The 13530-nt window shown below is 41.3% G+C and overlaps 1 protein-coding gene across 9 annotated transcripts; it reads left to right on the forward strand.

Annotated features, from left to right (window-relative positions):
- The first annotated feature begins 693 nt into the window (after positions 1–693).
- puf60b (poly-U binding splicing factor b) lies at positions 694–13110 on the forward strand. Of its 9 annotated transcripts, none has more exons than XM_047815525.1 (13): positions 694–846; positions 3618–3714; positions 4653–4758; positions 5052–5141; positions 6342–6392; positions 7031–7060; positions 7483–7644; positions 7824–7920; positions 9072–9281; positions 9493–9683; positions 10785–10902; positions 11019–11287; positions 12389–13110. In XM_047815525.1, the coding sequence occupies exons 3-13, from the start codon at positions 4678–4680 to the stop codon at positions 12686–12688; spliced, it is 1599 nt and encodes a 532-aa protein (XP_047671481.1). In that variant the 5' UTR covers positions 694–846; positions 3618–3714; positions 4653–4677; the 3' UTR covers positions 12689–13110. The 9 variants fall into 9 exon arrangements, with proteins under 9 accessions (XP_047671481.1, XP_027025054.1, XP_027025059.1 ...); XM_027169253.2 differs by having other exon boundaries at positions 4663–4758; XM_027169258.2 differs by having other exon boundaries at positions 4663–4758; positions 10788–10902.
- The last annotated feature ends 420 nt before the right edge of the window (positions 13111–13530 follow it).

A 13530-nucleotide genomic window follows, 5' to 3' on the forward strand; every position in this document is an offset into this window, starting at 1 on the left:
TTCTTCAGTGGCCTTTCCAAGCACTGCATGTCAATCCAGTATAGCAGCTTTGGGGTGTGTTAGAAAGGAAGATTTGCATCATGGAAGCGTAGATGATAACGCTGCAGAAATTATGTCATGCAATCAGGACAACATGGAGTAAGAAGATGGATGAAATGTTTTCAACACTACTGAGGCTGTCAATGGGGAATTAACAGGGGTCTTACCCAGTTTTAGGGCAGGTGTTCTGTTGAGTATATATATTGTTAATAGTGAAGTAGTAACTGAGTATGAGTACTAAGGTAGAGGTTGGGTGGTAATAGTAAGGTAGTAAGTGGCAGTAGTGTAGTGACAGGACAGCACACATACAGGACAGTAGTGAAGGGGTTTGAATGGCAATAATGAGGTAGAAGTAAAAGAAATAAAAAGTCACAGATGTTGCCTTGGTTTCATTTATATCCTGTTTGACGGGGCAGTGGGGGCTCAACTGGTTAAGGCTCTGGGTTGTTGATTTGAGGATTGGGGTTCAAGGCCCAGCACAGCCAAGCTGCCACTGCTGGGCCCTTGAGCAAGGCCCTCAACCCTCCCTGCTCCAGGGGTGCTGTATCATAGCTGCCCCTGAACTCTGACCCCAACCTCCTCAGTTGGGGAATGTGAAGAAAAGAATTCAACTGTGCTGTAATGTACTGTATATGTGGCGATAATAAAGGCTTCTATGACCCGTTCTATTCTATTCTGTTCTGTTCTATTCTATGAGTTGTGGCCTGTAGGCGGCGCTCTTTCTCTCCCCACCACAGAGACGCGGAACAGAGAAGAACTCAGGAGACTGCCGTTTGTCGCTACATGGCGGTAACGCAGCACTTTGCGGTATTATTCCTCAGCACTTATTTATGCTTTTTCAACTGTTTTGTCGATTTCGGGTGCTGTTTGCGCCGTAAGTTAAAATCCCTGCGATATATAGAGAGAATTGGATCAAAACGCAAGTATCATTAGCTCTGATTGTAGTCAAACGAGGCCTTCCACAAAAAGCAGCGCGTTTCAGGGCTAGCATTAGCGGCTAGCGTTAGCATTAGCAAAGTGTTAGCTTTAGCAAAGTGTTTATAAGTCTATAAATTCAGGGATATTTACGGTTAACGTAACATTTCAGTTCGAATTGATCGACAAGGTGCGATTAAAGGTGTATAAGTGAGGTTGTTGACTGTAGAACACATACGATTCCCTGCACGTCCAAACACCACTAGCATTAGCACGCTAGCGAGCTAACTCAAGTCAAGCTAACTCAATTCAACCAAGTACAGTGATGATGATGATAAATAAATAATAAAACACTCGACTTATAGCGTGTTGACGCCACGGTGTCTTACACAAAGGTACCGGTTAAAGCGTGTGTTGTCGGTCGTGAGTGTAGATGTGTCTGTATTGCTGTGTATTAAAAAGCTTTACACACTTTTAGCGGCCATTTGTGTTGCCCGAATTGCTAAAGCAGGCTAATGCTAGCCGGTTAGCTAATGCTAGCACGCGTGCTGCTTTTGTTTTTTTTTGTGTGTGGGTTTTTTTTAATGATGTCGTTTATATAATATAGCTATGTAAACCTCAATCAAAGTGTCGTTAGTAACAGAGTAAAAGAAGTTGCTGTAATTAGATTTCAGCTTTTAGACGTAGCCTCATGGTACGTTATGAAACGGAGACAGTTTAGAGCTGAGCGATATATCGTTTGTTCGGTATAACGATATTGCGGATTGCAATAATATCGTTTACGCTTTTTGTCACGTGATGCAAGCTTTCTGAGTACAGGCTTTTAAGGTGTATAGTTATATCCTCAAATTCGGTTCAGAGGATTAAATATTACGGAGTGAACGACTTTCTTGGTTGTGATTTGAGATTGGTGGTAAAAACCGGTGTTGTATAAAGTACTAGAAAGCAATACTTGAGTAAAAGTACAAGTATCGTACTAGAAAAAGACTTGGGTAGAAGTGAAAGTTGCCTTTTAGAATATTACTCAAGTAAAAGTCTTAAAGTATCTGATATTTACTGTGCTTAAGTATCAAAAGTAATTTTCTGATATTTAATGTACTTAAGTATTTGAAGAAAAAGTAAAATTTCAGTTATTTACGGTAGGCATAAGAGGCACTTCATCCGGTAGGAAGAATCTTTCATTCCAATGTGCAGAAACATTTCTTGCGAATACGGCCACGGGTGTATAACGTTATGTTCTTCACCCTGTTCACCACTATCATCGGGGTGGTCGTCTACGACAGGGGTGGCCAACCCGCGGCTCCCGAGCTGCATGCGGATCTTCGGTTTCATGTGGCTCTTACGTTCGATTCCCGGTTTCATGTGGCTCTTGCGTTCATATCGAAGTTTGTATTTGTGTCTTTTTAATGTGCGTGTTCGCTTCGCTTGAATTCAATACGGTATTTTCATCAAACGCGCATGTGAGTGGGATAAAAATACCTCAACGTTTCCCAGTAGGAGCAAGATCATTTGAGTAAACAATTTGTCAAATTCTCTCTCAAAATGGCAGGGAAAAAGTGATCATGATGTGTGCCCATGTGTATGATGTGGCTCTTTGTGGTAACACAGTAAAGAATGTGGCTCTTGGTCTCTGTCTGGTTGGCCACCCCTGGTCTACGATAACGGGAGATCCTCCAGTAGGGGCTTCCATGGCGGTTTCAGTTGTGCTTCCGCCTCCTTTTGGCAACATTACGCTGAAATAGAGCATGCGCAGCTGTGTAATGCAATCTAGGAGCAGTGAAACTCCCTTATTACAGTCGCACACATTTCTTCTGATTTTATTTTGTAGTAACGAGTAACGAAGATGCTTAGTGGAAATATAACGGAGTAAAAGTATACATTTTATCTAGGAAATGTAGTGGAGTAAAAGTGAAAGTTGACATAGATTTAAATAGCGAAGTAAAGTACAGATATGTGAAATTTCTACTTAAGTACAGTAACGAAGTATTTGTACTTCGTTACATTATAACACTGGTAAAAAACTAATGTTATGTGCTCACCGGCAGCTGATTGTTTCATTGCAACCAAACACCACAAACAAGAAGAATGAAAGTCTAAAAATAAGAGTAATGTATTTAAACTTAAACCTGTTCTACTTTTTCAGAATTTGCAATGTAACAAGATGAGCGATGAGATCATTTTAAAATACTGCAAGCTCGACCGTGTATTACAGTTTGCTTGATTTTTCGATCGCAGAAATGAACCTGATATAGGATTGTGAATCTCACAAGACAGCCACAAGGTATTATCGATGTAAAAACCTAATTGAATCTTGATACCGAAAACAAAAGTTAACCTTATTCCATCTGACTTGTTTTGAATAATATTTGTACACAAACCTGGTTGGAGGTGAATGAAGTGTAAAAAAAAAAAGTTTTTTCTTTAGTCTCGGGTCTCTCGCCAGAGGATCGAGTAGCAGTAGTATCTCAAACGACTGCTGATATCGAGCAGTGTAAACCTAGCTTTAGCCAGGCGCACATCTGTCAGGCTGTAGGTCAATCTATTGAGCTAATATGAGCTTTCTGTGTCTGCAGCAACAGTAACCATGTCATTTTGCCTGTGTGAAGCATTTTCATGTTGAAATGGCTTGTAAATTGTATACGTGTTTTCTTGTGTTCCGTCAGCTTTAGATTGCTGAGAAATCGTGAGCGAGCGTTGTGCCGAACACTTTCCCCACCGCCATCTCAACCCTGGTCGCCTCAGTCAGTCAGAGCCTCGTAGGTGAGCTTGTACATTGGGTGATTTATCTCTCTTCTTATGTTGTTTTGCTTGCTTTTTTTCCACCAGTGAATCCTGGATGCTAAACTGCCTGTTTTGTGGTTTAACCGTAACATGTATGATTCATGATTCTTGCAACAACAGGAACCACATGTAAAACTAATTTAGTTAAAGGTTAGGGTGTATTATGTGAAAGATGTTTAATTACTGCAACACCAACTTTATATAAGTGAGTTCAGTCTTGTAAGCTGATGGACAGTAAGAAAGTCTGGGCTCTTTGGGTGATAAAAATAGAGTAGCTGCATTGCATTGTTTGAGACTTTACAAACAGATGCTAAGATTATTTTGTGCTTTCTCCCTGTCAGCTACAAAATTCTTGTTAGCAATCTCAACATTTCAGTAGACTATCACAAGTAAACACTTGGTTTCACAGATAATTAGTCTCCCACTTTGCACTGCAACTTTTTGGATTAGTGTGTGTCGTGTCGATGCTGAACATTTCAACAACAATTGCACGACAGGTACCTGGACGATGCACTTTATTTAACCAAAAAAAAAAAAAGTTTATGTTGGACACTTATCGTACTCAACACTCACAGCACTGCTTATGTAGTAGAAGAGGGCTGGAGCTAACAGGCACTAACGCTGGATGAGAGGAGCTGGATCTTTTCTAGGTGCCTGACGACACTCTGGTGGACAAGACGTCATAAAAATCTTTTAAAGTGGTTCATGATTAATGTTTGATTTATTTGTCAGCGTTTTAAAAATTTGTTGTATTCTGCTAAAACTATCGGCACCTCGTTACAAGTTTTTAATGTCATTTGCCATCAACTTCATTAAAAAATTTTTAGTTATACTACCCTTTGAAAATTCCTACACAATATGGTTGAGCCGGTAGTGTACATGGCGTATATGTTCACATTCGTTCTTTCTGTTTGTTGGTTGCTACAGAGAGGCAAATCTCTGATGATGGAGAATGGTCAAGGCACAGGCTCCAAGCTGGCCCTGCCACCCCTCACTCCAGAGCAGCAGGAGGCACTGCAGAGGGTAATGTATCATTTAGTTATGTATTCAGATGCTGACGTGAAAAAATAACTTTTCTGATTTTAGTACATTTACTGTAGAATTTATTATTTATATTATTAAAGCAGTCTTCAGTAATACACATTTGGTCTGGCTGGATCGTTTCAGCTCTAGGTGCTGGTAGGAGCTCCTTAGAACCTGTCTGCTGCTGACAACTTGCTGATCAAATTCTGATTATTTTCACACTAGCGGTGATTTGGTGATTTCGCTTATGTAAAGCTAACCTTTTAACCTGTGGCTTCCTTTTGACTTTGCAGGCGAAGAAATATGCTATGGAGCAGAGCATTAAGAGTGTCCTGGTGAAGCAAACCATAGCTCACCAACAGCAGCAGCTTACTAACCTGCAGGTGAGCAAAGAGAAATATTCACTCTGGTAAAGCCTGTGTTCCGCACTTTATGTTGGTCAAAGTCCATAAACATGTCTGTTAGGGGCATTGAACACACAAGTGGTCTGTTTTTATCACCAGGACTTCTTGCCTAAGCCAGTTAACGTTCATTTAAATACTCAGTCCTTTGTTTAGCACTGTTTAGAAACAAGTACGAGTCAGAGCTGGGGTTGGAGACAGCTGCTTAGGTGACACTCAGATCCACTGATACTGATTTTAACAAGAAAAGACAGCAGATACATTTTACCGGCCACATTTTGAGCATTCTAATCTGGTGTGCTGCTAAAAATGAATTTGTGGTTCACAGTTTCTTATGCACTCACTAGCCACTTTAATAGCAACGCTCTTCCGGTCATGAAACTATCCAGTTGGCCAATCATTTTAGTAGCAGGAAATGTATTTAATGGCCAATATTCTGTTCAGTTTGGGTGGGCCTGTGCCCATGATAGCCTCAGATTCCTGAAGGAACCTGATATGTTGTAGCTCAGCTGATCAGACATGCGTTTCTACATACCAAGGTGGTACTCTTTTTATTTGCGTAGCGTTCCTGTCAGCTCGCATCAGTTCTCCTTCACAGAGCTGCAGCTCACTGGATGTGGGTTGTTGTTTTTTTTAAACAAAACACTGTTCTTTATAAAGACTATTGTGTTTGAAAATCTCAGGAGATCAGCTGGCACCAACAACCCTGACATGGTTAAAATCACAAATCACATTTCCCCCATTCTGACATTTGATTCAAAGCTCTAGTCGATGCCTTGTGCTGCTGCCACATGACAGGCTGATTACATTATTACACGGATAAGCAGGTGTTCCTATTAAAGTGGCCAGTGAGTGGATATATTTAGTTTCTCTTAATTCATCTATCAGACAATATACATTTTACTATTAGTGCTTATTTGCCAAGACATTTGTTTTTCTAACGCAAATGAATAGTTTGTCCGTTCAGCCAGCCTTAAGCGTTGTTCACTTGCGGTTTTTACTGCTCATTGTTTACAACACAATATCAAGGGATAGGCGAAGCTGTAAACTAAGCAGGAAACGGTTCAGTTACAGATTAGACTGCAACACTTTTCTTCTGTCTGGAATCTGATATGTCTTGCAAAAGAAATAAAAACATATCTAACCTACTTTTCAGCACTTTTCCATTTTACTGTGTTTCAGATGGCAGCAGTGACTATGGGATTTGGAGATCCTCTCTCACCCTTTCAATCGGTCAATAGAATATTAAACTATTTCTTTTTCTGTGCGCATTTTTGACACTTGACATTTGGTGCTATGACTGAGTGACAAACCAGGCCAGATATATATACAACAGCTGATGACCAGTCATTTGTCTCAGCATATTTCAAAAGCAGACATGGCTTTTTCTGGGGTTGGGGCTGTGTTTTTATTTTATTTTTTATTTTTCTGAGTGGTGAATGATGTGTATGTGTTTGGTCACTCATTTCATCACAGGTTGCCAGGTCTCACCTGACTTTTCCAACCTAGATTTTGCACTAGTGCAGTGTATCTGGGCTCAGGTGTATAGGGGTGAGGAGGATTTTGTCAAGGATATTTTTATTAGCCCAGGTCTACTCAACCGTTAAAACGTATCATCAGCATATATATAGACTCCATGTGCATCTGTGTGAGTGTGTGTCTTGTGTGCTGGGGAAGATTCAAATCCATGTCTCCTTTGTAAATATGCTGTGAACTATCAGAGCCAGCTTGGTGGGATGTATAACGAGAATAGCCAAGAAAAAAAAATCACATAGGTTTGTTTAGGTAGGGAAACATTCCTAACGTTTGTTATTGAAGGAGAGAAAAAAACCCCTGTGTACATTAATTATTAGGTTATTTGGTTTGTGCAGATTCACCACTTCCTCATGGAGAATACCAGCGTAAGTCCAAAAGCCACCAAAGGAGGCACCTCAGGTTTCAGCTCATAATTGTGGTTTTGATGGTATGGTTTTGTTGAAATTGTCTTGTTGGAAACTTTGCACTCCAGGTTAGTCATAACTGTACATGTTTTGAAATGTGTGCTGTGCAGGCTCAAAGTAAAAGGGCTTCTCTGCATCTACTCTTAACTCCCTGGCCTTTGTGCTTAAGTTGTAAGTTCATACACATAAGCAAATGAAACCCAAAGAGGACTAGAATAGGCATTTGTTGAAATTGAAATTGTAGTTAAGATTTTTTTTTAATTATTTTGCCATCTTTCTGTTCTGTGTGGGGTTTTTTTTGTTGTTTTTTGCTGTCTAGTTTTGTTGAACATTCTTCAGCAGCCAGTGTTCTTTCTCTCTGTCTCTCCCTTACATGACACCAGGTGGCAGCACAGAGGCAGCGAGCTCTCGCCATCATGTGCCGTGTCTATGTGGGATCCATCTATTACGAGCTGGGTGAGGACACCATTCGGCAGGCTTTTGCGCCGTTCGGCCCAATCAAGAGCATCGACATGTCCTGGGACTCTGTCACCATGAAACACAAGGTATAGCCAGGCGCGCCCCCCCCCCCCCCCCCCTTCTTTTTTTCTTTTCTTTCTGGGATACACAGATTTCCACAAGGCCACGTTATTCTCATGCAGACGTCAGGAATAAAGCTGAACCCCGGCAATAAACAGAAGTCATCCAGTATTGAAAATTAATATTGCTCTTTCTTTTATCGCAGGGCTTCGCCTTTGTGGAGTACGAGGTGCCTGAGGCTGCTCAGCTGGCTCTGGAGCAGATGAACTCTGTCGTTCTGGGTGGAAGGAACATTAAGGTGGGTTCCAAAGCAAGTGGATTAGGGATTAAATCTAAAAATAAAACTAGTCAGATGTATGATGTTTAAGATCCACTTAATCTTTTCTGCAGCTTGGGTGTAAACTGATGTTGTCTCTGAACTCCGTGTGTTAAATTAGCAGTGCTTAGTTTTTCGAGCCCACTTGTCCCCTTTTTTTATTCAAATTTTGTCAGGCAAATTGTCTTTTAGATGGAACAACCAACGGACGATTATTTCTGTTTGTGTTTCTGCAGTTCACAAAAGATAATCTTGAAATAATGATTATTATACCTTTTGAAACACTTCTAATCTGCAACCTTTCTCAGCACTTCTGTGTACTGTTGATGTGCTTTATTCTTTATTTCTGTATCAAAAATGTATACCTAAAACACAAATCTTTTTTTTTTTCCTGAGCAATGTTTAGGCTGGAGTGCTCTGAGGCTACCCTCATTTTTTGAGTTCTTTTTTTATCTCGCTGTGTGTGTGGGTGAGTGTGTGTTTGTGTGAGATTGCGAATAAAGGCCTTGCGTCACACACAGTCATGTGCGAGAGTAAGCGAGCGTGTCCTCGCTGACACTGGAGTTGTGTGCTCTATCGGCCACAAAGCTTTCCGTTTTGAAGCCCTGTTTCTGTAGGTAGTGCAGAGACTGGGTGCGTGATGTATTCGTGTGCTGCGCTCACACCAGAGTGTGCTCATGATGGGCTGTGCCTGGCTGCTGTCGCTTGGCCGCCCCACCTGCAGCACAGACACTGCACAGGCCGCAACTGACCATTATACCTCACATTACACATACTGTGGGACATTCAGGAACACAAACATACCGCTGTACAACTTTCTCACTTGGAGTTGCACCAGGTGATATGTTAGTTTAACATTAATGGAACACCAGGACATTATGTAGCACTAAATCATTTTATTTTTTTGGCTCCTATTATGGGAACAGGAGCTGATTCTGAGGAAGGAATGAAAAGAGAATTTTATAAGCTTTATTAGATCAGTGAACTTTTTAGATCTTAAGCTATTTTCAGATCTCTCACACACACGCACGCACGAGCACGGGGACACACACACACACTTCCCTCCATACCTTCCCAAGCTCATCTTCATACACTGATGCTCAGTAGCCCCTGTGCTGGTATGTATGCTGTAGGTAGGGCGGCCAGGTAACATTGGACAGGCGCAACCCATCATTGACCAGCTGGCAGAGGAGGCACGCGCATACAATCGCATCTATGTAGCCTCAGTGCACCCGGACCTGTCCGACGACGACATCAAGAGCGTCTTTGAGGCCTTCGGCAAGATTAAGTCCTGCATGCTGGCCCGAGAGCACACCACAGGGAAGCACAAAGGCTACTGCTTCATCGGTGAGCATGCGCAGTGAGAAGCTCAAAGTCTGTTTCTGTGACTGGCAAATCAGTTACTTACCTGGCACATGGTTTATAATCATATAGAATATGATTTGATGTGGTCTTGCTAATCTTTTTTGTAATCAATGATTCTTTGTTGTGTGGGGTTTTGGGCTGAATCAGTTGACTTTCATTGAGACTTTGATTCCAATTTTTTGTCTGTGGGTAGAATATGACAAGCCCCAGTCATCAGTAGATGCAGTGTCCTCCATGAACCTGTTTGACCTGGGAGGTCAGTACCTGAGAGTGGGAAAGGCCGTGACCCCTCCCATGCCCCTGCTGACCCCAACCACCCCCGGAGGTTTGCCGCCTGCTGCGGCTGTGGCTGCCGCCGCCGCCACTGCTAAAATCACAGCCCAGGTGAGTATTCGCAGCTCTGCTGAAGATACGTTTAGGTTCTGCAGTCAGCAGACCTGCCGGGTTTCTCTGTATTTTAACATGACCGTACACTGGAAAGAGTTATCACTCAAAGATGTACCAGAGAGCGCTTGTGTATTTCCCACCCCACACACACACTAAAAATAAAGGCTGGACATAGGAATCTGGACTAGTGGTGTATACGTTGATGGCTTTAGAGCAAGCACACACAAGCATTTTACATGAGTAACCATCTGTCGGTTGCTCTGAATGGAGAATGTTTTGAGTTTGTGAAAGTGATGGCAAATCTAACAATGTGATTATAAACTTTATAGTTTACTGTTATTATATGGATCCAATTGTTCCATGTGATTTTATTTATTTATTTATTTATTTTTGGTGTAAAAGTGTTCCACGTTAAAATTCCACATGCCTTACTTATCAGAATCAGAATCAGATTTATTGGCCAGGTTTGTTGACACACACAAGGAATTTGGTTCCAGCAGTTTGTGACTCTCAAAAGTACAGACGTAAATAACACAATACTATACAATCTATACAAGAAAACAATGCGGACGATGAGATACGATATAGACAGACTGAGTATAAAATATAAATATAGAATGAATAAAATATATAAAATATGAATATAGAATATGACTGATCAGTTATGTACATAGTGGGGCATGCAAATAATGTGTAATTATGCTTTTGTACAATATAAAAGCATAATAACACATTATTTGCATGCCCACAGTAAGTAGAGTTAGTAAGTAGTTACACAGTTAGTAAGCAGAGTTCTGTAGCGCCTGCCAGAAGGGAGGAGCTGAAAGAGGTTGTGTCCAGGGTGCGAGGGGTCAGTGGTGATGATTTTTCCTGCCTGGTTTCTGGTTCTTGTGTCGTACAAGTCCTGGAGAGTGGACAGGGGGGCGCCAATTATTTTTTCTGCTGTTTTTACTGTGTGTTGCAGTCTGTTTCTGTCCTGTTTAGTTGCTGCACCATATCATATTAACAAATGGTTTTGACATTTTAGACAATCTAGTTTCATGACATTTTTCAACAGTTCTGTGTCTTGTGTTCTCTTGTGTGTGACGTGTTGTTTAGGAGGCTGTTGCAGGGGCATCTGTGCTGGGCTCCTTGACGTCTCCCGCTCAGCTCCTCAGCCAGCAGATGGGACTCCCTCAGGCTGTATTGGCGGCTCAGGCCCCAGGCTTAATCACAGGTCTGACATGGGATTTATCAGTAGAATGATGACGACTTCATTATTGTTTTGAATCTCCGAGGCACATTAACATAATATACTCCCTCTTACATCCTCCCCGCTTTCTCCTTTCCAAGGTGTCACACCTGTACGGCCGACTATGCCCGTGGTGCCTCAGGTTGGCTTGGTAAACCCTGTGTTGGCATCGCCACCCCTCACAAGCAGTTCAACATCCACAGGGACACCAACAAGCACCACCCAGCAGCAGCCCGAGGTTAAGAGGGAGGTACAGGACAAGCAGCAGGAGAAAGATGACGCTCGAGCAGATGCCGTAGAGCATAGGAGCATGAATGAGCTGGAGCAGATCAGAAGCAGTGAGGACAGCCCCACTGTCACACACTCAGGGGTGAGTGAAGAGCTGCTGTGACATTATAGTTTTAACTTTATGTATTTGACTAAAATGCAGAATTCTACTCGATTTACTTTTAGCATAGTCCCAGCAGTAACAGTCTTCCTCATAAAGCCTGTAGTCATTATTTATTTCAGATTGAGACATTTTGTTTGGCTGAAACGCGTTTCTGTGAACGAATGTGTAATGATGGCAAATATTTTATGAAACCTGTCTTATCATTTTTGTTCTCCTGCACTGATGATTCATTCAAAGAGCAGCCAGAGAAATCGTCCACCACGAGTGCATATCCGTCTTTAGCATCAGGAAATTGAAGCTGTTTGTTTGCACAACAGCTAAATTGATTGCAATAAGAGCTCATCACTTACTGGATTATTCTGATGAAGGATATTTAACCGTACACATCTCAGGACTCAGCACTAGGTCACACTCGTACACTATTTTGTACTACTGATAGTGCGTGTAATTTGTTCACACTGAAGATTCTTAATTAGAAGTGTAATTTGGTTACCTGAAATATGCACTTAATGTCTTTTTTAAATAAGCAAACCCCCCCCCCCCAAAAAAAAAATTAAAAATGTATTTTCTGCAGCATTAAATCTCACACATTTAATATCATTTGTCATTGACTGAGAAACAGATTAGTACAAAAAAAGTTTGTTCGTTTGAGACACTTCGATTCGTACACTAGAGAGTAGAGTGCATAGTGTGAGAACGTAATGAATAATACCACATTTGGGTCGTAGCTACTGACTTTTTTCCCCTTTAATCTTGCAGCTTTGTTGAAATCTATGCTAACTGAATGCTTCAGCAATGACACGAAAGCCATTTGGCAAATAAATGAATTGTTTACTGGAATTTTCCGAGACATCCGACACATTCGCCTCATGTCAGTGTAACAGTACTATTTGTCTTCCTGTTTTTCTTTGGTATAATATTGTTGTAAGTCACATCTTCCAATGAAGATGAATATTTTGTCAAGTGCAGCAGATGATGAAACTGTACACGCAAATGACATCAAAGACGTTCAAATTTTTGTTTTTATTACGACTTGAATTAATCCATTATTTTTTTCCCCTGACTCCTTGTGATGTGTAGTCTACAGTCATGGTGTTGCGCAACATGGTGGGTCCCGAAGACATAGACGACGACCTGGAGGGGGAGGTGACCGAGGAATGCGGGAAGTTTGGCGCAGTTAATCGGGTCATCATCTACCAGGAACGTCAGGGCGAGGAAGATGACGCTGAGATCATCGTTAAGATCTTCGTGGAGTTCTCTGACAGCGGCGAAATGAATAAGGCTATTCAGGCGCTGAACAACCGGTGGTTTGCGGGTCGCAAGGTTGTGGCTGAAGTCTACGATCAGGAGCGTTTCAATAAAAGCGACCTTTCGGCATAAGACTGACCAGCTCCCTGTCCACCTGCTCAAACTCATTCAGCCTCCACCACTGCTGCTTGAGTTTTGGGATTCTTTTAAACTTGTAATTATTTTTTTTTATTGTGGTCGATAATAATATTGGGGACAATCCCACTGGAGGGATTTCACTTAGAAAATATTTGTGCTTAATGGATTTTTTTTTTTTTTGTCATCACCTACTGTGAAAGAAATTTTGTTTTCTTCTTTTTATTTCAAATTGTTTTCTAATTTGTCAATTTGGTTCCATTGTTCTCCTGTGCTCTGACACCCCGCCCCCTTTTTTTTTTCTTTTTTAAAAAACAAAAAAAATGTTTCCATCACTAATGTTCTGTTTTGATTCTAAACAATGTATTGGAGTCATTGGTTCTGAATTTATCAACAATAAATTCTTTAAATATGCCGTTCTTCCTGTTTGTGAATCGCATACTTGAGATCAGACTGTAATTATAACGCTTCTTAGTGTGCCGTTACGTCTAGCTAGCTAGCAGAATATCTTGGAATCGAACAAAAGAATCAGGTTTAGAAGTTGTTGAACGTGAGCTGAGACCACAGAAATGTTCAAAAGGTCAGCAGTAACATTAAAGGAGCTAAAACTGTGCAAGGAATCACTTACTTGGCCTGAAGTAAGACTTTAATGCATAATTACTTTCCCACACTTGCATAAATTTAAAATACCAAAAACACTGCAGATCAAATCATTGACCTTGTTAGAGAGCGGACTTGCTGTAGGACAGCTGTGATGCCCTGCTACAGTATGTCTGATCAACTAGGCTGCATTTGCACCAAATGGTTAGTGTAAACTCAACAGAGGACACACCTTTACG

Source organism: Tachysurus fulvidraco, chromosome 1 (assembly GCF_022655615.1).
Source record: "Tachysurus fulvidraco isolate hzauxx_2018 chromosome 1, HZAU_PFXX_2.0, whole genome shotgun sequence".
NCBI lineage: Eukaryota > Metazoa > Chordata > Actinopteri > Siluriformes > Bagridae > Tachysurus > Tachysurus fulvidraco.